At 46.5% G+C, this 24689-nt stretch overlaps 1 protein-coding gene across 2 annotated transcripts in view; it reads right to left on the reverse strand.

Annotated features, from left to right (window-relative positions):
* The window catches only part of DLG2 (discs large MAGUK scaffold protein 2), a 1666258-nt gene that overhangs the window by 1425644 nt on the left and 215925 nt on the right, over positions 1-24689 (reverse strand). For both annotated transcript variants that reach the window (XM_073661710.1, XM_073661711.1), the window contains exon 4: positions 9291-9383. In XM_073661710.1, the coding sequence (XP_073517811.1) occupies positions 9291-9383 (93 nt within the window). The remainder of the gene's footprint in view (positions 1-9290; positions 9384-24689) is intronic.

A 24689-nucleotide genomic window follows, 5' to 3' on the forward strand; every position in this document is an offset into this window, starting at 1 on the left:
CATTAGGAGGAACCCAGGGCCAACCGCACCCGAATATGGTCTCACAAGGGGTCTGAGGATCTCATCTCGGTACCTAATGGCAGTCAGGCTACCTCTGGCGAGCACATGGAGGGCTGTGCGGCCCTCCAAAGAAATGCCACCCCACACCATTACTGACCCCCTGCCAAACCGGTCATGCTGAAGGATGTTGCAGGCAGATCGCTCTCCACGGCGTCTCCAGACTCTGTTACGTCTGTCACATTTGCTCAGTGTGAACCTGCTTTCATCTGTGAAGAGCACAGGGCGCCAGTGGCGACTTTGCCAATCCTGGTGTTCTGTGGCAAATGCCGGTGTTGGGCTGTGAGCACAACCCCCATCTGTGGACATCGGGCCCTCATACCACCCTCATGGAGTCGGTTTCTAACCGTTTGTGCAGACACATGCACATTTGTGGCCTGCTGGAGGTCATTTTGCAGGGCTCTGGCAGTGCTCCTCCTGTTCCTCCTTGCACAAAGGCGGAGGTAGCGGTCCTGCTGATTGGTTGTTGACCTCCTACGGCCCCCTCCATGTCTCCTGGTGTACTGGCCTGTTTCCTGGTAGCGCCTCCAGCCTCTGGACACTACGCTGACAGACACAGCAAACCTGCTTGCAACAGCTCGTATTGATGTGCCATCCTGGATGAGCTGCACTACCTGAGCAACTTCTGTGGGTTGTAGAGTCCGTTTCATGCTACCACGAGTGTGAAAGCACAACCAACATTCAAAAGTGACCAAAACATCAGCCAGAAAGCATTGGTACTGAGATGTGATCTGTGGTCCCCACCTGCAGAACCACTCCTTTATTGAGGGTGTCTTGATAATTGCCAATAATTTCCATCTATCCTCTATTCCATTTGCACAACAGCATGTGAAATTGATTGTCAATCAGTGTTTCTTCCTAAGTGGACTGTTTGATTTCACAGAAGTTTGATTTACTTGGAGTTATATTCTGTTGTTTTAAGTGTTCCCTTTATTTTTTTGAGCAGTGTATATATACATTGTAAGGTTGCAGCTGGACAGGTCGTGGACAGGAGGTATGTGTCCCCAAGGTGCCAAGCCTTGGTGATGTAGGACTCGGAAAAGCAGGCTCCAGCACACTTAGTGCTGAGAGGGGTTTAGTGGGCCCAGATTATAGGGACGGGTTTTACGAGCAGCTGAAAGAGCTAGGCGGGATCGGTTGCTCACGTACCTCCAGTCCAGGTCTTGGAAGGTCTGATTTAAGACAGCTGGGCCTGTCTCAGTCTGTCTGTGTGTTGTGCAAGGTGAGCAACCCTTGCATGTGCTGCTCAGACTCTGCTGGAGGCAGAGAAAGGCACTTTATTTAAAAGGCTGAGGCCGTGTTGCATGGACTGGTTATTTTGAGTTTCTGTTCAGTTATATCATTTTGTGCCAGAAAGAGACTGTTATGTTTTGTTTTCCTGACTGGTTTATGGACACTTAATAAACCACCAGTTTGTTGTGAACCTGCGTCTACCCAGAGCTGAACCTTCACAATATATTGTATTAGTCATCATACTGGGGGATACTCGCTGCACCGGGTAAATTAAAGCATACATGCAATGTCTCTCCGGTATTTTCACAATGCTGCAGTTTATTATATTATCATAAACCGCAGTTCACACATATAATGTCCACCTTAGTATATCACTGGCAGGTTTACACACATAACATCCGGGAGCTTCTCAAGTGGCAGACAGGTCCACTCGGCTGCAGGTACAGCCGTCAGCAAGGTAATACTATAGCCATGTCCATATAAATGTCCATATAACGAAGTGTTTTACCTTTGCCGGGTTTTAGCTGCTTCAGTCCATTTGGTTTGCCACCACTGTGGCTTTGCGGCTTCCCAGATGGGGGTCTCTAGTAGTGTTGAGCCACCCCCGTAGTGTTCGAGTTCGGTTCGGTTCGTCGAACACCCGTGTGTTCGCCGAACTGTTCGTCGAACACCTTCGAACACCGTTAAAACCAATGGCAGGCAAACAAAAACACATAGAAACACATAGAAAACACCTTCAAAGGTGTCCAAAAGCTGACAAACTGCTCAGAAGACACAACTAACACATGGAAAAGTGACAAGTACATATAGTCATGCGAAAATAAAAGAGGTGGAGGAGTAAAAGGAGGGGGAGACACAGATATAGGCATGTCATGCCCTTCTAAAATCCAAAAAGTGAGAAGCCGACACGGCCAGTCCGCTCCTGCCCGTGCCACCTCCGTGTCGCCGGGTTTGTGCCAGAGCCGCGGTGAACCCCGATGGCCAGCCCCCCTCTCCCAATACTGGTGCCTGTCCGCTGGTGGGTCGAGCGAGCCCCCCTGTGGTGGAGGCAGCTCTAAGCTTTTTAATTTAAATTGTCTCTCTAATTTGAATGAATACACTTTAAATCCATTTACAAGGATCTATTGGAGGGCAAGTCTCATGCCGGCAGCCGCGTAATTCCAGCTCCAGTAGCGTCCACTAAAGCTGCTGCAGTTAAAAAGCTTTTATAAGGATTGAGCTCGGCTGTCCACCGCAAGGCATCCTACTGCCAGTCCCAGCCCCTATGCCTTGGGGTGCCTCCTGATGCTCTTCACTGAGTATCCCATGGTCCCGAAGCATTTCCTTTGAAAAAATTAAGTGTCTAAACTACAGGTGGTGTAGCTTGCTTAACAGCCGGGATAATCCGCTGACTAGCAGACACTGCTACTAGGCACAAAGTATTTCCTGGGCTAGATGCAGCTAAAAATTATTATTAATTTTAAATCTGGTGAAGCTTTAGTATAGATGGCCTAATAGGATCAGTGCTGCACACTGCTACAAAGCCCAAATTATTTTCCAGTCAAGATACAGATAAACATGATTAGTAATTTTAAATCTGGTGGAGCTTATTATAGATGGCCTAATAGAATCAGTGCTGCACACTGCTACAAAGCCCAAATTATTTTCCAGCCAAGATACAGATAAACATGATTAGTAATTTGAAAGCTTAAAACGGTTGGTAGGGTGATTTTAACCAATCATCAAGCTTTTACTCTCCCCAGGATGACACAGGGGTAGAAAAGTCGTTTCGGATCCATGATTTGTTCATCTTTATGAACGTGAGTCTGTCTACATTATCAGTGGAGAGCCGCGTGCGCTTATCTGTCAGCACACCACCAGCAGCGCTGAACACACGTTCAGACAGAACGCTGGCTGCGGGGCATGACAAGATCTCCAAGGCGTAAGTGGCTAGCTCCGGCCATTTATCCAGATTGGAAGCCCAAAAAGAGCAAGGGTCCAGTGACACAGTCGTGGCTTCAATGTTTACTTGGAGATAACTCTTGTACCATCGTCTCTAGGCGTTGACTATGTGTCAGACTTCTTGTCTCCTGTGGCCTTGCAAAGGATGGGCTAAAAAAGTGGTGAAATGATTCCGCAAAATTGATGTTACCAGCAGATACTGTGGTTCTGTTACGGTTTGAGTGCTGAACACTTGACGGTCCCACGGTTGGCAAGTTGGAACTGTGAGATTCACTACGTGCACCACTGGTATTTTGTGGAAAAGCACATGTAAGATTCTGCAACAGTCTCTGCTGATACTCCTGCATGCGTGCATCCCTTTCTATGGCAGGAATAATTTCTGCAAATTTACTTTTGTACCGGGGATCTAACAGTGTGGCAACCCAGTAGTCAGGATTATTTCTAATTCTCACAATTCGAGGGTCATGTTGCAGGTAGTGCAGCAAGAAGGCACTCATGTGTGTTGCGCATCCAGGAGCACCAAGTCCCTGTTGTGTTGGTGGCGAGGTAACAATCATGCTTCCTTCCTCTGTCCTCTCCCCCCAACCTTGCACAACAGAAATGTGATCAAGGTCTCCCTCATCTGATGAGTCTTCCATCAGTTCGTCCTCCACTTCTTCCTGGGCTCCTGCACCTTCCTCACTAGTTTGGCTGCTACCATGCGCCCTGGTAAAACCATCTCCCCCACCCTCACATGCCTGCCGCCTTGGTGCTGCCGACCTTCTGGACCTTGCAGATGTTAGCCCTTCCGCATACAACTCCTCCTCCTCTACTTCCTCCACCTCCTCTTGTGCCACCACCTGACTCCGAATTCTGTTTAACATGTGCTCCAGCATGTAAATCACCGGAATAGTCATGCTGATAATGGCATCGTCAGCACTAAACATCTTTGTCGCCATTTCAAAACTGTGCAGAAGGGTGCATAGGTCCCTGATCTGAGACCACTCCTCCAGCGTGATTTGCCCCACCTCTGAATCTCGTTGGCCCAGGCTATACGTCAGAACGTATTGCACCAGGGCTTGTCGGTGCTGCCACAGTCGCTGCAACATGTGCAGAGTTGAATTCCACCGGGTAGGCACATCGCATTTTAGCCGGTGAAGTGGCAGGCCCAACGACTTCTGTAGAGATGTAAGTCGCTGAGCTGCGGGATGCGAACGGCGGAAGTGAGCACACAGCGACCGTGCCCTCTGCAGAAGGCCATCTAGTCTGGGATAGTGGGCTAAAAATTGCTGGACAACCAGGTTCAACACGTGAGCCATACAAGTCACGTGTGTGACATTGCCCCGGCGAAGGGCCGCACCCAGGTTTGCAGCATTGTCGCACACGGCCTTCCCTGGTTTCAGGTCCAGTGGAGACAACCATTCATGAAATTGGTTCTCCAGAGCTGACCACAACTCCTCAGCTGTGTGACTCACATTTCCCAGACATTTCAATGTAAAAACCGCCTGATGACGTTGAGCCCTACTGCCAGCATAGTAAGGAGGTGTGCAGGATCCCTTCTGCGCAGTTAGAAAGCTTGTGGCATGACCAGACAGGCTTTGGGTGCAGGTGGAAGACCGAGAGGAGGTTGAGGAGGCAGAAGCAGTGGAGGAACTTTGACATAAAGAGGATTGACGCACAACTCGTGGGGACGGCAAGACTTGGACAGCAGCCCCTTGTCCTGCTGTCACCATAGTTACCCAGTGCCCAGTCAGCGACATGTAACGCCCCTGTCCATGCCTACTCGTCCAAGTGTCTGTGGTGAAATGCACCCTGTCACACACAGAGTTTCTCAAAGAAGCGGTGATGTTGTGTGCGACATGCTGGTGGAGCGCAGGCACACCTTTCTTTGAGAAGTAGTGCCGACTGGGCATCTGGCACTGGGGCACTGCGACGGACATAAGGTCTCGAAAATCCTCTGTGTCCACCAGGCGGAAAGGCAGCATTTCTGTAGCCAAGAACTTGCAGATGGTGAAATTCAACCTCTTAGCTTTCTCATGGCTAGGAGGAAATGGTCTTTTACTTGTCCACATCTGAGGGACCGAGGGCTGGCTATTGTGCTTAGACGGGGTTGATAAGGGTGTCCCCGGCAAACTGCCGGTCTGTGAGGAAGATGCAGGCGGACATGTTAGGTTGCCTTGATCCAAAGGTGGTGCTATCGATGTCGGACAGCGCTCAACACCAGCTGCTGTTACCACCTCCAAAGAAAATGATGACCTGCCAATCACGCTGGCTGTTGCGGGTAAAAAGGTGGCAGGTCTGCGCCCCAAAACAGGTGTGACTGCTGTCCCCCCAGTCACAGAGGATGAAGAGGCCGCGGATGCACAAGATATGGCAGACGGTGGTTGGCCCGGCCGGCTAGGCCGCATTGTAGCACACTGAGCTTCCCACTGCAACTTATGCTTCATGTCCATGTGCCGGTTCATGCATGAAGTACTCAAACTATGTATTTTTTGGCCTCTACTTAGCTTTTGCTGACAAATGTTACAGATAACACGAGTTGGGTCATCTTTATCGATCTGAAAAAATGCCCAGGCTATGCAAGGCTTAGCACCCATGCGACCTGAAGAGCCACCACGACTTGTGGTGAGAGGCAGAGTTGTGTTTGAGGATGCAGTTGTTGACGTGCTTCCAGTACTACGTCTCTGTCCAGGAAGGCGCAACCTGACCTCGTCGTCACTAGCATCTTCCTCCACCTCCTCTGCTGACCTCATCTCTTGGCTGACTGTGGGTTGACAGTAAGTGGGATCTCCAACCTCATCATCATCACCCTGTGCGTTATCACACCCGTCGTCCTCAGAGCCAACCTGTTCCTGCCCTGACAAAAAACTAAAGTTGTCGCTCCAATCAGGTATTTGAGTCTTATCATCGTCTTCCTCATTGTCTCCACCAACAGGAGTTACAGTTTGGGAATGAGGGTCTACATTATGGTCAGAACCTTCTGCGTCTGGTCCTGGATCCGACTCATAAAGATTCTGGGCATCAGTGCAGATCATTTCCTCGTCTGGATTCACAGAAGCGCTGGAGTCGACCTCTGATTCCCAGGCTATAGTATGAGTAAACAGCTCTGCAGACTCAACCATCTGTTCTACCTCATACTCAGACGGGCAGCTGGAGATTTGGGAGCTGTTAGGAAGCAAGTGCGATTGGGGTGACACCTTTGAGGACTGGAGTATTTGTGATGTTGAAGTTGATGTGGAGGAGAGCCCACTTAAAGGAGCACTTGATATCCGTTGAAGCACCTGCTGTTTTTGTGCCTCATCTGGAATTTGTAGCGATTGGCGTGGCCGTAAGAAAGGGATCTTATCACATTGTCCGCTAAAAGAAGTAGACATTTTAGTTTGGCTGGAAGATGGTCTTTCTTCTGCAGATGTTACTGTTGCTTTAACACCTACCCCACGGACACAACCTTTTTTCCCCTTCCCAACACGCCTATTCCCCTTTCCACCAGCAGCAGGCCTTTTTCCACTCATTTTGGTGGTTAACTAATTAACAACTCTGGAGTTGTTTGCACAAAAAAACAATGGATGGGAACCGAGCAGAGCTGAGTGGCCAAACTGTGGTATTAGGCCAAAACTATTGGCTGGGTTAGATGCAGAAAAAAATTATATTCAATTTGCAACCTGATGGAGGTCAGCATAGATGGACTAATAGAGAAAGTCCCACACACTGCTAGAAGGCCAAATATTTTTTCAGAGCTAGATGCAGAAAAAAATATATTCAGTTTGCAACCTGATGGAGGTCTGTATAGATGGATTAATAGAACAAGTCCCACACACAGCTAGAAGCCCAATATTTTTTCAGAGGTAGATGCAGAAAAAAATATATTCAGTTTGCAACCTGATGAAGGTCTGTATAGATGGACTAATACAACAAGTCCCACACACAGCTAGAAGCCCAATATTTTTTCAGAGGTAGATGCAGAAAAAAATATATTCAGTTTGCAACCTGATGGAGGTCAGTATAGATGGACTAATACAACAAGTCCCACACACAGCTAGAAGCCCAATATTTTTTCAGAGGTAGATGCAGAAAAAAATATATTCAGTTTGCAACCTGATGGAGGTCTGTATAGATGGATTAATAGAACAAGTCCCACACACAGCTAGAAGCCCAATATTTTTTCAGAGGTAGATGCAGAAAAAAATATATTCAGTTTGCAACCTGATGGAGGTCAGTATAGATGGACTAATACAACAAGTCCCACACACAGCTAGAAGCCCAATATTTTTTCAGAGGTAGATGCAGAAAAAAATATATTCAGTTTGCAACCTGATGGAGGTCTGTATAGATGGATTAATAGAACAAGTCCCACACACAGCTAGAAGCCCAATATTTTTTCAGAGGTAGATGCAGAAAAAAATATATTCAGTTTGCAACCTGATGGAGGTCTGTATAGATGGATTAATAGAACAAGTCCCACACACAGCTAGAAGCCCAATATTTTTTCAGAGCTAGATGCAGAAAAAAATTATATTCAATTTGCAACCTGATGGAGGTCAGTATAGATGGACTAATAGAATGATGCTATGCCCAAAAGATTTTACTTCACTAGGTGCAGTAAAAAAATTGGTATTCTATACACAGGTGGTATATCTTGCAACACAGATAGACTACTCCACTGACTAACACACTCTGCAATAGGCCAAAAAGGATTAGCTTTGCTAGATTCAGCCAAATGCTGTGAAAAAAACTTGCACAGCACTGGCACAGGCCTGCCTGGCAAAAACTGATAGGAACTGATGTAACCTAGTCCTGAAAAGGACTCCAATTACAATTAGTCTTTACTCCCACAACCTATCTATTTAAGAGCACAGACCTGCCTGATAAAAGTCGTAGGAAATCCTGTAACCTAGTCCTTAAAAGGACTGCAATCACAACTATTCCCTACTCCCAAGCTATCTGTAGATTTGTGCGAAAATTGGCTTGAAATTAACAAGGTATAGCGCACACAGCAACAGCGGTGCCATCTAACACGCAGCTGCAGCAGTGAGAAAATGGTGGCGACGGGGAAAATGGCTTGGTCTTATAGGGCAAGGACATGTGACATACACTGCCAATGACACATGCCCTTGCTTGTGTGAAAAAAAGCACTTCGCTCCGTGTGTGCGCTGCTGATAGGCTGACAGATTGCACCTCCCCACTGTAAATGCGGGAAAGAGAAAAAAAAATGGAGATCTTCATTATTCCTGCAGAGATCCATCCCCTGCCCCTCCCCCCGCCCCGCTGTACACTCAAACTGCGTATTAACATTAATTTTCATCATTACTGAGAAAAAATCCAGTTATGATTTTGGTGCACGAACAGTTATCGAACATAACCTCGAACAGCCGAATTTTTCTCAAATTGTTCGTGTTCGCCGAACGGCTCGAACACCGCCCAAAACAGCTCGAATTTGAGATTGGCGAACAGTTCGAGTAGAACAACGCTCATCTCTAGTCTCTAGCCGTCGCTCCCTCTAAGGCTACTGGTATGCTTCACACACACAACATCCAGCCTGCGCCTTTCAGGACTCTTCACCAAGCCGGTTTTCCCAGATGGGGGTCTCCAGCTCTCGTACCCTCAAAGGCTACTGGTATGTCTTTCACACTTGACATCCAGCCTGCGCCTTTCAGGACTCTTCACCAAGCCGCTGCCTTCCAAGGCCACTAGCATCCACGCACAGGATCCAGTCTCGACCTTTCAGGCTGCCAGGCTCCACTCGGCCTCACACGAACGGTGCCCCCACACACGGGGAAGAGGCCTCACGCCTAACACACCTTGGCTCAAATTAACAGGGTTTTTATATCCTGTAGAACACACACACACACACACACACACACAGACAGGACCTGAGCTGATGTCACAGTCAAGTGTTCAGACCTTCAGTGTGCAGAAGGACCTGTGTGATGTTACAGTCATGTGACCAGTCAGCTGAGGGGGAGGTAACTGGTCGGCCAAAACATACCCTGAACCATACAGTAATGCCAAGCAAGGCGCTGCATTACAATATATATATATAAAGTATCAAGGCCAAAGCCAAGCACCAGTCGTCACATTACCGTTCTCTTTGCAGTCGTTGCCTCGTACAGGTGGTTCTCAATATTGGGATCATCGCTGGTCGTGTTCTCATTGGATCCATTGTGGGCCTCCAACTACAAATAGATAATAAGAATTCATTAAAGTAAGAACAGGACGTGTGAACCAAATCTTCATGACATTGGGATCATCCTGAGAATATTCTGCTTACACACCTTCCAGGTGATAACGACGCTACCGACACTGTTGTGGGCTGTGAAAACCAGGGGTCTTCTGTGGGCGTAACACTAATCGGACAACACAGGGTGAGGGTAAAACAGTGTGGCAATACTTTATGGAACCACCAAACGGACAATAAACATATACAACTGTCCCAGCAAATACCCAAGATGGTACAACATTACACAGTCTCACCATTCCGCTGGCCTGCCTGGGATAGAACTGCGACTTTGGGACTTCCAGGGCCAACTACATCAACCAGTGGCCCCCCTGCTTTTGGCGGGCCCCCACCGAGAGGAGATAGCGGCAAGCTTAGGAAGCTGACAGTCCATCAAGGTACAAGGGTAGGAGACCCGATGGTCCCACCCTGGCCTCTCCGAGAGTTTCCATGGGGCCTGATGATTGGCTGGTCCCAAGCTGGCTTCTCCGAACATCTCCATGGGTTCCAGGCGACCGGAGGGTCCCACCTGGCAACCCCAAACAACATATCCATGGGGCCAGGTGACTTCATCGTCCCAGCCTGGTCTCCCCAAATGTATCCATGGGTTCTCTGATGGTCATTGGAGCAGATCCATATTCTTCCAGTCAGGGCTGTGTACCCTTAGGCCGGAATCATGTAGAATCCAAATCTGTGTCTCTCTAGATCGAGCCATGCTACCAAGCTGATGTTCTTACAAGTGTCTCTAATCTTTTGATTCTCTGTTTCAATTCTCTCTGCTATAGAGGCACATGTTCCTTAAATAGTTACAAGTGTCCTTTTAAGTACACATCCACAGGTCAAGGGTTAGGGATGATATTGTTTCACAGGGCACAGGTCTCATAGTTTGGGCATTTAATCAATTTACATAGTTGGTATAGCAGGGGCATTCTTTAAATCAACATCTAGCTGGCTTTAGCACAATATGCAATTAGCAAAACATCATTGTTTCACCTGGAGTCACTGTTCTTGACCAGCCAAAGAAACACACATATATTCACAGGTCAATACAAACACAATAGTGTATTTCTCTTGGCTTAACAAATCTAGATGCCTGGCTGATTAAGATTAGAAGCTGTTTCATCACATGGCCAATTTAGGGACTTTAGTCCCTTCCCCGGACGCGCTTAAAAACTCCATCTCCATATTCCACCTGAAGGCTCCCATGTGCTGAGGGGACTTTGTGCAAATCCGTCCCTTTTCAGCCTTTATACTTTTGAAAAAATCACAACAGTCATGGAAAATTTGGGACTGTTGGGTAGTCTGGGGTAATAGCAGAGGTACGCGGCTCGTTTCTATATAAGTTATCAGACCTATGTATGACTTGTGTGGTCATCTCATGACCAGGAGAGATTTTTACTTTCTGGACAACATCATCAAGCTTGACATTTCCTGCTAAAAAATTTTTTTTTTTAAGTTTTCCAACTTTTTGATTTTTTTTAAAAAAAACATCTGCAAATGTTAGAAAAGAAGAAAAAAAATCTCTTCTTTTCCCGAGCAGTCTGGTGCTGACGCTCCTGTGCTCGTCTCTTTCTTTGTTTACAGTCAGTCTTTTTGCCCTTCCAAGTTTTTAAAAAAGTGGGCAAGGCTTAGCCAAATAGGGGCACAACCAATCGCCACGCATTTGTTATAATGTATGGCAGAAAACTGGCATAAACTATACCAATAATTTATGGCAGCTGAGATTGTGCCAATTTTTTTGGGGGGGTGGGGCACACACGGCGGCTCAAAATTGTGCCAAACTTATTTAAAGGCTTGTTCTTCTTAATCAATTTGGCACACCGTACTGCAGTGGAGATTAATTTTGTTTTTCTGTTCCTGTAACAGAAGAGACAAACTGAAATCCTAACCTTATGCCTTACCTACAGCCAAAGGTTGAGGACCATGAGTTCGGTTTTCCCAGGCCACACGGTGCCCTACTGCCATGCAAACTCCACGTGCAATCCCAGCCTAAAACCCAAACCTGATTTTGCCCTGCTTCCACAGCAGATAAGGTCTGTTGCAATATATCAGTTTAGACCAGGGGTATCAAACACGAGGCCCACGGGCATCAGAGATCCCAAGAAGATTGCGTCGTGGTCCAGGGAAGAAGGGTGCCGCTAACCAGTGCTTTTTTTCAGTTGAATGCGCGTCCTCGGATGCACTTTAAGCTGAAATGTATCATGGTGCAGAGAGCCACCGGCTCCTTACACCGCAATACCTATACCAGCCACTGGCCTATTAGCTAATGTTGGAATGCCCGTCGCAGGTGGCGTATGAAGTCATTGTCATGTGCCACTCCCCTGCCTTGGATGTGGAGGAGGAAGAGGACGCTGTTTGCTGTGGGAGCAGGAACAGGTATGAAGAATCTTTTTTTTTTTTTTTTTAATGTTCATGTCAGGAGCAGCGGGAGGACATTATTACAGGATGGGAACCAGGAAGAAGGACATTATCACAGGTTGGGAACCAGGAAGAAGGACATTATCACAGGATGGGAACCAGGAAGAAGGACACTATCACAGGATGGGAACCAGGAAGAAGGACACTATCACAGGATGGGAACCAGGAAGAAGGACACTATCACAGGATGGGAACCAGGAAGAAGGACATTATCACAGGATGAAGAACATTATTACAAAATGGGGGACATTATCACAGCATGGGGCAAAAAATGGGGACATTATGACAGGATGGGGCCAGGACAAGGACAATAATACAGGATGGATGACATTATCACAGGATTAGGGCAAAGACAAGGGACGTTATCACAGGATGTGGAACATTACAACATTATGGGACAATATTACAAGATGGGGGCCAGAATGAGGGACATTATTACAGGATGGAGGACATTATTGCAGGACAGTACCAAGATGGGAATATTATTATTGAACAGAGCCAGGGCGGAGACATTATTACAGGATGGAGGACATTACTACAAGATGGGGGCCAGGATGGGGAACACCAAGGACAACATCTGCAAGGAGTTTGTATGTTCTCCCGGTGTTTGTGTGAGTTTCCTCCGGGTTCTCCGGTTTCCTCCCACATTCCAAAGACATACAGATAGAGAATGTAGATTGTGAGCCCCGATGGGGGCAGTGCCACTAATGTCTGTAAACTGTCTGAATTGTAAAGTGCTGCGGAATATGTTGGTGCTATATAAATAAAAAGATTATTATTATGACAGGAAGGGGCCAGAGTTGCTATATAGGGCCAATTCTAAGACAATATTACTGTATAGGGCCAATTTAAGGACATAAAATTGTTAAAATGGTTACAAAAATTTCAAAATAAATTATGAAAAAATAACAGAAAAATATTTTGCCACTAAAAATGCAATTTTATGCAAAAAGTAGTGTAAACAAAAAAAAGTACACATTTGGTATCACCTCGCTCGGAATAACCCAAGCTATGAACACCATTAAAAGAAATTAATAAAAAAAAAGCCAGGAATCTAGTTTTTTTTTTTTCATTATACCGACGCACAAAAAAATGGAATAAAAAGTGGTCAAAAATGTTGTATAGAAAATAAAATGGTATTATGGAAAACATCATCTCAATCTACAAAGAATAATTTTTTTTATATGTGCGGCCCATGTACCCGGCCAAGTTTTAAATAAGAATTTACATTCACAGACAGTAAACAAATAATTCCCCTGCAGCGCCACCACAGGGGAAATGAGGCATTACACAACCTCTATTATATCAATGGGATGTTTATAAGTCTTCCATTATTAAAACCGAAAATGTTTGCAAAATGACGGAGGACCCCGTGTCTCCACTGATGCGGCCGAGTGCCCGCACTTTACAGTCCCTGATAAATGGCGCTTTCCTCCGTCCGCCGTATATTCCTGCTCGTTCACGTCCCTGCCGTATGAATATGGATTTCTTCATTAATTGGGATTTGCATAATACTTTTCGCTACCACAAATTTGCATCTAACACTTTTATGTTTTAACTAGCTCCCCCCCCAATCCCTGATGTTTTGACACCGGCGGGGGAGGTTATTAACTATGCGTAATAGGTGAACACGCCGAGTGCTTTGTGCACCTAATTAGCGGTGAGGTTTTAAGACAGGAGTCCTTAAAGATATCTTGTTAAAGGAGACGTGCGTCTGGATATGTGCACAAATAACAGAGGGTCTCCGATTTCAGAAAACTCCTCTCCTCTAGCTGCTGTTCATTAAAAAAAAAAAAAAAAAGTCCTATATTTACCCTCCCCAGGTCCAGCTCTGAGTCTTTGCTTCTGCATTTGGAATCTGTTACTGTCATCACATCAACAGTACTGCAGCCAATCAGTGAGCTCACCGATTAGTTGCAACGGTGTCAATGTGAAGTCATCCCTGTAGACAATGATAAATGCCAGGAACAACAACAGAGACTAAAGAGTTGGACCTGGGAAGGGTGAGTACAGTTTACTTCAGTTTTTTTTTTTTAAAACAAACTGAAGCCGGAGGAAGCTGGACAACCCCTTTAAGCGCAAAGGTTCCCATACATCTTCAGCAATGATTAGCTGATCCCCATATAAATGCACGCTCCATATGACTGAGAGTGCATATGTTTTCAATAGGGATAGTGGAATAATCTTGTGCTGAGATCAGGGCATAGAAGATGCCACAGGACCAATCTGTCTTTCACCTGATGTCAGGAGGCGAGCCCCAGAAATTGGTGGGTTTGGCCGACTTTGCTCTACCTTAAAGTGGTCATCCCCATTGGGAATTTACACTGGTCCTCAGTGATGCATATTTATCTATTTTTTACTGTTTTTCCTACAGTTCAGCACTGTAATATTTCAGTTTTCACATAGCACCGGTGTAGACACATTTCAGCTTTGCCGTGTAGAATGGGACAGAGGCTGCAGAGTCATCTCAATTTCTGTTCACACGGTCATAGTAGACTCGGCAATCTCTGCAGATTTGACAACAAGAATAGTGCTGAATCCAGGGGAAATCCAAACAACCCGAAAGACCCAATTAGAAGTCAACGAGGTCTGACGGGCACACTAGGGATATCGGTCATGTGATGGATCCGGCAGAACATTTCGCCACCTGATGTAACCAGAATCCATAGTGGAAGCGTGAACAAAGTCTTATTACCAAGGGCAGGGGCAGCGTACTCATTTCACTATCACTAGTGACCAGGAGACTTAAAGGGGTTGTCCGGCCAATTAAAGAAATTTAAAAAAAACAACTCAGAATGTGCCGGTACCAAGGGTGAGTATAGGTGTTTTTACTTATAACGGGGCCAAACATGAGGAATGAGAAGGGTTGTCCAAGTAATGGATAACCCCTTTAAGGCATGACACACCAAAAAGAGACAGCGTCAAAAATGCGATAAAAGTGTGATCAGGGCTCTGCCCCCCGCAGATCATCACTTCTGGGACCCCTCCTCTTGATGACATTGGTTGGATATTTGGGGTAGTTTTTCCTGCTGCAGAATTAATTTGGGACCAATCAGATGCCTCCCTGATGATTTAGTTTCCAACTTTGCAGCACCTGCCTAAAACTTTTTCCCAGTTCTGTAAATGTGAAAAGTTTTGAGCCCTGAAACAGCACCCTCTAGTGGTGACACAGGTGTATTGGGGGGGGGGGGGTTATCCACATCCCTGATGCAAAGAATGGCAGAGGTTTCCTGCAGTCCTATGTACGACGCCAGAAAATACATAAATCATTGCACGAAGGAACAAACTCGGCTCTGCTGCATCTGCACGCCTCTCAATCACATGCATGTACATGTGAACTGGTATCGACGCCGTATGAGATGATGAAACATTTTCCGCTGCCTGTTTCCACTTAGCTAGAGGAAGACAACAAAGCGTCGGAGGCAGCGCAAATTATTAGCGCGTCTAATGATGTCGGCTCCTTTGAAGGTGACATGAATTGAGTCGGCGAGGATGTACACGAGTCAAAAAAAAAAAAATCACGTGGGACCCTTTTCAGTCGGATCCCGCTCTCTATGGGGTTCTTCTGTAATAACATAGAAGAAACAAATAATTTGTACTTGAGATAAGTATGTCAGCCTCGAAATACCCAGAATCTCCCATGGTTGCCGTGGTAACAGGATCATGTTCCGCCACCGTCTTGAGACGCTGGATATGTAAAATGTCACTTAAAAAAAAAGTTACTAAGTGCAAATTAGTCCCAAAAAGCCAAAAAAAAAATAAAAATAAATAAATATATATATATACAGTACAGACCAAAAGTTTGGATACACCTTCTCATTTAAAGATTTTTCTGTATTTTCATCAAAACTATGAATTAACACATGTGGAATTATATACTTAACAAAAAAGTGTGAAACAACTGAAAATATGTCTTATATTCTAGGTTCTTCAAAGTAGCCACCTTTTGCTTTGATGACTGCTTTGCACACTCTTGTCATTCTCTTGATGAGCTTCAAGAGGTAGTCACCGGAAATGGTTTTCACTTCACAGGTGTGCCCTGTCAGGTTTAATAAGTGGGATTTCTTGCCTTATAAATGGGGTTGGGACCATCAGTTGTGTTGTGCAGAAGTCTGGTGGATACACAGCTGATAGTCCTACTGAATAGACTGTTAGAATTTGTATTATGGCAAGAAAAAAAGCAGCTAAGTAAAGAAAAACGAGTGGCCATCATTTCTTTAAGAAATGAAGGTCAGTCAGTCCGAAAAATTGGGCAAACTTTGAATGTGTCCCCAAGTGCAGTTGCAAAAACCATCAAGCGCTACAAAGAAACTGGCTCACATGAGGACCGCCCCAGGAAAGGAAGACCAAGAGTCACCTCTGCTTCTGAGGATAAGTTTATCCGAGTCACCAGCCTCAGAAATCGCAGGTTAACAGCAGCTCAGATTAGAGACCAGGTCAATGCCACACAGAGTTCTAGCAGCAGACACATCACTACAACAACTGTTAAGAGGAGACTTTGTGCAGCAGGCCTTCATGGTAAAATAGCTGCTAGGAAACCACTGCTAAGGACAGGCAACAAGCAGAAGAGACTTGTTTGGGCTAAAGAACACAAGGAATGGACATTAGACCAGTGGAAATCTGAGCTTTGGTCTGATGAGTCCAAATTTGAGATCTTTGGTTCCAACCACCGTGTCTTTGTGTGACGCAGAAAAGGTGAACGGATGGACTCTACATGCCTGGTTCCCACCGTGAAGCATGGAGGGGGAGGTGTGATGGTGTGGGGGTGCTTTGCTGGTGACACTGTTGGGGATTTATTCAAAATTGAAGGCATACTGATCCAGCATGGCTACCACAGCATCTTGCAGCGGCATGCTATTCCATCCGGTTTGCGTTTAGTTGGACCATCATTTATTTTTCAACAGGACAATGACCCCAAACACACCTCCAGGCTGTGTAATGGCTATTTGACCAAGAACAAGAGTGATGGGGTGCTACGCCAGATGACCTGGCCTCCACAGTCACCAGACCTGAACCCAATCGAGATGGTTTGGGGTGAGCTGGACCGCAGAGTGAAGGCAAAAGGGCCAACAAGTGCTAAGCATCTCTGGGAACTCCTTCAAGATTGTTGGAAGATCATTTCGGGTGACTACCTCTTGAAGCTCATCAAGAGAATGCCAAGAGTGTGCAAAGCAGTCATCAAAGCAAAAGGTGGCTACTTTGAAGAACCTAGAATATGACATATTTTCAGTTGTTTCACACTTTTTTGTTAAGTATATAATTCCACATGTGTTAATTCATAGTTTTGATGCCTTCAGTGTGAATGTACAATTTTCAAAGTCATGAAAATACAGAAAAATATTTAAATGAGAAGGTGTGTCCAAACTTTTGGTCTGTACTGTATATATATATATATATATATATATATATATATATATATATATATATATATATATGTATATATATATATATGTATATATATGTATACAGGGTGGTCCAAAAGTAGGTGGACAAAAAATAATAACATTTATTTAGATTTATATATAAAATTATATTTACTAACACAAGCATAACATTTACAATTAAATTTTATTCTGAACAATAATACAAAAGCCCTTAAATTTTATCAATGCAGGGGCTGAAACTGTTTTCCATTACAATTTGCACAGCTTTGAAGTCGCCTCTTACACTTCGACAAACTTTTTTGCACAAGTCTCTTTGGGTATTAATTTCTTGAAATGCATCTCTTATGTAATTTTTCAAATCACTGACACTTTTTGGCTTTCAACTCTAAGCTTTGTCCTTGAGTACTCCCCAAAAGAAAAAATCCATTGGGGTCAAGTCTGGGGAACGTGCCGGCCAATCAAGTGGGCCTCTTTGGCCAATCCATTTATTAGGAAATGTTTCATCAAGATACTCGCGGACCACTCTTGAATAATGTGGAGGGGCCCCATCTTGTTGGAAATAAAGGTCATTTGAATTAGGCTGTTGCTGTAACTGGGAAACAACTTGATTCATTAGAAGTATTTATAGTTAAAGTTACCATTAAAAAAATATTGGACCAAAAATTCATGCACCCATAGCCGGGAATCACGTGCTGATTTTTGCATTACATGAGCAGTTTTGGTGAATTTTCTGTGCACCTATTGTTCTGTGAGATAGCCCCCGATTACAGTATATAGAGCCGCACTTCATGGACATGAATTAAGGGTCCAAATGGCAGACTCCAACCATGTCCACAAACCACAAGTTATGCACCTAGGGGGACTAAAAAGAAAAAAAGGAAAAATGAAAATAAAAAAATAAATTGAAAAAGAAATAAAGATATAAAAGTTTAAATCACCATCCAAAAAAAGAAAGAAACTAAGAAAATAAAAAAAAACATATTTGGTATTGTCACATCTGATCAAAATATAAAATGATTCAAAACGTACAAAAGAACAAAAAAAAAAAAAACGGAATATTAGAAATATAATTTTCGGTCACTGTTCTCCCCCACAAAAAATACAATAAACAGCAATAAAAATGTCATTTGTGTTCAAAATGGTATCAATAAAAAATGTCAGCTTTTTATTACTTCCTCTTTGATGACGCTTCGTTTGAGAATCCCCAATGCATGCTGGGATAGGATAGTCAAACGAGTCGACATTACGGGGATCGAGGCGCCGGTAACTGCCGCAGCCTCTCCCCCTCCCTAAAACAAAGCATCATCAGTGTCGTCCATTTTAAGGTCTAGGATAGTTCCTGCTCCATAGAGCATGCGTCAGTTGTCTGTTCCAACAGATGCTCAGTAGAATCTTGTCACTGTGCAATATGCAGAGTGACAGTGCGCTCGCTCGCCGGTTCTGATCGAAGTTAGCAGCTGGCAAAAGAGTGCACTCTGACTGTGCAATGTAAGAAGAATACCCAAGATGCAGAGACCAGCGTCACTTGCAGCAGCAGTGGTGGTCTCTGCTTTTCCTACATGCCGGTTTTCTCCTTACAATGCGCACTGACAGTGCGCTCTCTTTCCAGCTCCTTACTTCTGATCAGATCCGGCAAGCGAGCACACTGTCACTGTGCATATTGCACAGTAATAGGACCCTACTGAGCATACATTGGAATTGAGTCAGTTATAGTTCTCCAAAGATCACAGAGCTGTTAGAAACATCCTACAGAATCTCTCGCCCATTCTTTTTAATCATGCGGTTTTGAAGGATCATTTGCCAAATACACCAATGTTGACTTATAGAAGGTGCAAGGACTTCTAAAAGTATCACGGCCCAAAGTAAATTACAAAGGAACATTATAAAAATCAGGTGTCACGAATCATTAGGGGATTCATGGCAGCTCTAGTTATGCTGGAATTTAAATTTTAGTTTTTTTCCTTTGGTCCAACAAGGGTTAATATTAGCCTCTTGCTGGCCGCTTTTTGAGGCCGGTGGAGTTCATTTCTGTGCAGACCAGTTGGAGGTGTGGAGCTCCTGTAGGAGTTCTGTGCCCCGGTGCCGTTGTTGGAGCTTTGCTGCTGTTTATAAGTTGTTTTTCTTGCTGCCGGTCCCTTGTTTGTCATCTTACCCTATGTTACATTACGAGTAGTGATAAGGTTAGCGTCCCTGTTGGCCAGTTTACTAGCTAGGGTAAGTTGAGGTGACAGTCAGGGATTAGGCACGTGACGACGGCGGGGGGAAGGACCCGCATAGGGTGTTAGGGGAGCTTAGGCACAGGTTGGTGTCAGGAGGTGTCCCATCTCTTGCTCCCTACCTTTGGGGCCTTCCTCCCCCCTATATCATCCTGTTGTACCCAAATATTGTGGCGTCCTCCGGACATCCCCTTGTAGGTCCATGACACCAGGTTACCAACTTTTCGGAATCTTCAATAGAGTCCAGGGAGCCACAAATATAAAAAGTAACAAAGTCAACAGTTCCAGAAGTATTTTATCAGTAGCAGGAGAAACTTTCCAGGTAACAACTTTCCGTATTTGTTCTTCATCTTACGAGGTTTATTTATTGGGAAGCAGTTGTGACCCTCAATATGTGGCCGCACGGTCCAATGTTTTAAAGCTAGAATTAACAATCACAGGTCCCGCTTGGCCCAGATTAGTTTTACTGTTGCAGTTCTGATGAATGAGGCCCAAATCATGAGAGGAACACGGAGCTGTCTTTCATAGCCATCTTGTATGTGTTACATAGTAGTAAAGCCCGATTGGTTGTGTCTTCCATTTTTTGAGAATAAGGAGCAGTTTCTCTTGGCTTATGACAAATTTAGCCCTAATACTTTTGCAGGTGAAAGATTACGAGTGGAGGAAGAGGGGTCTGGCGGCAGAAAACCTTGGCTATCCGCTATCACCACCAGAGGAACATGATGAGAAAAAAGTATCGGACACTAATTTTTAGTATTAAAATCAGCTTTTTCCTTCAGTGTCATGGGCCTCCCGATGTATAACATCTGGCCCCTCGCCCCCAGTGTATAACATCTGGCCCCTCACTCTCAGGTGTATAACATCTGGCCCCTCACCCCCAGGTGAATAACATCCATCCTCTCTCCCCCAGTGTATAACATCTGGCCCCTCACCCCCAGGTGTATAATATCTGGCCCCTCACCCCCAGGTGAATAACATCTGGCCCCTCACCCCCAGTGTATAACATCTGGCCCCTCACCCCCAGGTGAATAACATCTGGCCCCTCACCCCCAGGTGAATAACATCTGGCCCCTCGCCCCCAGTGTATAACATCCATCCTCTCTCCCCCAGTGTATAACATCTGGCCCCTCACCCCCAGGTGTATAACATCTGGCCCTCACCCCCAGGTGTATAACATCTGGCCCCTCACTCCCAGGTGTATAACATCTGGGCCCCGCCCCAATGTATAACATCTGGCCCCTCACCCCCAGGTGTATAACATCTGGGCCCTCACCCCCCCCATGTATAATATCTGGCCCCTCACCCCCAGGTGTATAACATCTGACCCCTCGCCCCCAGTGTATAACATCCATCCTCTCTCCCCCAGTGTATAACATCTGGCCCCTCACCCCCCAGTGTATAACATCTGGCCCCTTACCCCCAGTGTATAACATCTGGCCCCTCACCCCCGGTGTATAACTTCCGGCCCCTCACCCCCAGTGTATAACATCTGGGCCCTCACCCCCCCGGTGTATAACATCTGGCCCCTCACCCCCAGATGTATAACATCTGGCCCCTCACCCCCAGGTGTATAACATCTGGCCCCTCACCCCCAGGTGTATAATTCTGGGCCCTCACCCCCCATGTATAACATCTGGCCCCTCACTCCCAGGTGTATAACATCTGGCCCCTCGTCCCCCAGTGTATAACATCCGGCCCCTCACCCCCAGGTGTATAACATCTGGCCTCTCACCCCCAGGTGTATAACATCTGGCCCCTCGCCCCCAGTGTATAACATCTGGCCCCTCACCCCCAGGTGTATAATATCTGGGCCCTCACCCCCCCAGTGTATTACATCTGGCCCCTCACCCTCAGGTGTATAACATCTGGCCTCTCGCCCCCCAGTGTTTAACATCTGGCCCCTCACCTCCAGTGTATAACATCCAGTCTCACTGCCCTCAGTGTACAACATGCAGCCCCTCGCCCTCAGTGTATAACATCTGGCCCCTCGCCCTCAGTGTATAACATCTGGCCCCTCACCCCCAGTGTATAACATCTGGGCCCTCACCCCAGGTGTATAACATCTGGCCCCTCACCCCCCAGTGTATAACATCTGGCCCCTCACCCCAGGTGTATAACATCTGGCCCTTCACCCCCCAGTGTATAACATCTGGCCTCTCCCCCCCAGTGTATAACATCTGGCCCCTCACTCCCAGGTGTATAACATCTGGCCCCTCGCCCCCAGTGTTTAACATCTGGCCCCTCACCCCCCAGTGTATAACATCTGGCCCCTCACCCCCAGGTGTATAACATCCGGCCCCTCACCCCCAGGTGTATAACATCCGGCCCCTCACCCCCAGGTGTATAACATCCGGCCCCTCACTCCCAGGTGTATAACATCCGGCCCCTCGCCCCCAGTGTATAACATCTGGCCCCTCACCCCCAGTGTATAACATCTGGCCCCTCGCCCCCAGTGTTTAACATCTGGCCCCTCACCCCCCAGTGTATAACATCTGGCCCCTCACTCCCAGGTGTATAACATCTGGCCCCTCGCCCCCAGTGTATAACATCTGGCCCCTCGCCCCCAGTGTATAACATCCGGCCCCTCACCTCCAGTGTATAACATCCAGCCCCTCACCCCCAGGTGTATAACATCCGGCCCCTCACTCCCAGGTGTATAACATCCGGCCCCTCGCCCCCAGTGTATAACATCTGGCCCCTCACCCCCAGTGTATAACATCTGGCCCCTCACTCCCAGGTGTATAACATCTGGCCCCTCGCCCCCAGTGTTTAACATCTGGCCCCTCACCCCCCAGTGTATAACATCTGGCCCCTCACTCCCAGGTGTATAACATCTGGCCCCTCGCCCCCAGTGTATAACATCTGGCCCCTCGCCCCCAGTGTATAACATCCAGCCCCTCACCCCCAGGTGTATAACATCCGGCCCCTCACTCCCAGGTGTATAACATCTGGCCCCTCACTCCCAGGTGTATAACATCTGGGCCCTCACCCCCAGGTGTATAACATCTGGCCTCTCTCCCAGGTGTATAACATCTGGCCCCTCGCCCCCAGTGTATAACATCTGGCCCCTCACCCCCCAGTGTATAACATCTGGCCCCTCACTCCCAGGTGTATAACATCTGGCCCCTCACCCCCCAGTGTATAACATCTGGCCCCTCACTCCCAGGTGTATAACATCTGGCCCCTCACCCCCCAGTGTATAACATCTGGCCCCTCACCCCCCAGTGTATAACATCTGGCCCCTCACCCCCAGTGTATAACATCTGGCACCTCACTCCCAGGTGTATAACATCTGGCCCCTCGCCCCCAGTGTATAACATCTGGCCCCTCACCCCCCAGTGTATAACATCTGGCCCCTCACTCCCAGGTGTATAACATCTGGCCCCTCGCCCCCAGTGTATAACATCTGGCCCCTCGCCCCCAGTGTATAACATCCAGCCCCTCACTCACCCCCAGGTGTATAACATCTGGCCCCTCACTCCCAGGTGTATAACATCTGGCCCCTCGCCCCCAGTGTATAACATCCAGCCCCTCACCCCCAGGTGTATAACATCTGGCCCCTCACTCCCAGGTGTATAACATCTGGCCCCTCACCCCCAGTGTATAATATCCGGCCCCTTGCCCTCAGTGTATAACATCCGGCCCCTCGCCCTCAGTGTATAACATGCAGCACTTCACCTTCCCTGGAATATAACATCCGGCCCCCCGCCCCCGGTGTATAACATCTGGCCCCCCGATGTATAAAATCCAGCCCCTCGCCCCCAGTGTATAACATGCAGCACCTCACCTTCCCCGGTGTATAACATCCGGCCCCTCGCTCCCGGTGAATAGCCTCTGGCCCCCCAGTGTATAACATTCGGCCCCATTCCCCCCCCCCATGGATACCCTGCGGCCCCCCACTATGCAGTCTGCTTTACTACCATGTGACAGAACGGGCGGTGGTGCGGAGCTCACTGATACCAGAGCGGAGTAATAGGAGCCACCGGGGTAACAAGTCCGTCCATGACACTTCTTCCTCCTGAATCTTCCCCCATCACCTGTGAGTGATATTATTGAGAAGTGGAAGAAGCCGCAGCAACTCAGCCTCAGTAGTCACAAAAGTGTCTCAAGACAGAAAAAAAAGAACATTTTTTCTTTGTGCAACTCATGAGCCCTGTGCGCCATTTTGATTAATTTGGAAGAAACAAATGTCAATAAATACAAGGAAAAAAAAGAAAAGTGACAAAAAGAAAAAAAGCTAAATGATGAATCGGGTCCTAAATTTCAGATTCAGCTGATGAGACACTTTTCTTTGCCAAGTAAACTTTTTATTTCTCTCGGGTTATGCATTATAAACCTAATGGAGTCATTACTCCCCCCGCACTCTATATACCCTGCGCCTAATGCATCGTGCGGATGGTGAGCGCTTCTGGGCATCTTCCCTCCTCTCTTAATGTTTGCGGTAGCTAATCATTACACATTACCATACAGATATATTCCTTCTGCAATATCTCCATCGGACAGTCTATGTCTGCAGAAGAACACGGTCTTAAAGGGGTTAGGGATTACAGAAAACATGGCTGCCTTCTTACAAAACATTGGCACGCCGGTCCGCAGGTTGTGGAAGGTGTTGTAGCTCAGCTCTGCTCTCTGGATTACACTTGTATTCCTTGTGATACATTACATTGTGGGGCGTTGTACTTAGTACTCATGGTGGGCACCTATGGAGGCACTCTGACTGTCACTGTTGGGGAGGCTTCCATGGGCAGGTATCGTGAGCTAACATGCACCATGTTGTTGACTAATCCCTGTTTGACACAATTTCCTTTGTTGGAGTGTGCAGCAGCTGCAGGCTTATACGGGCGGAAGCATCATGAGGAACTGTGTTAACTGTTCCAGCTTGTTGATATGTGTGCGGTTCCTCTCTAGATTGCACTGTATGACCTTTCAGTCTTGATTGTGTCATTTTCTCCCTGGACTGCCATGTTATCATGATGATTGCAGATAATATGTCCCACGTAAAACCGTTAATTCTGCCACAATACTGAAAGTTTCTGCTGAAAGCTGAGATCCGCAACAGTGGAAGTGTCAAGAATAGCAAGATACAGCTCCCGATACAAGAGGATAGCGAAATGTCTTTCAAATGGGGCTATGATACTACTGAAATGGTGTGCAGACGGTTATGTAGGAACTGTATGACACTATTAAATAAGGACTGTGTTACCCTATTATATAGGCTTATTAAACCTATAAAGACTACAGACATCA

This window comes from Phyllobates terribilis, unplaced genomic scaffold (genome assembly GCF_046119375.1).
Source record: "Phyllobates terribilis strain yellow unplaced genomic scaffold, ASM4611937v1 Scaffold_2__4_contigs__length_985480577, whole genome shotgun sequence".
Taxonomy (NCBI): Eukaryota; Metazoa; Chordata; class Amphibia; order Anura; family Dendrobatidae; genus Phyllobates; species Phyllobates terribilis.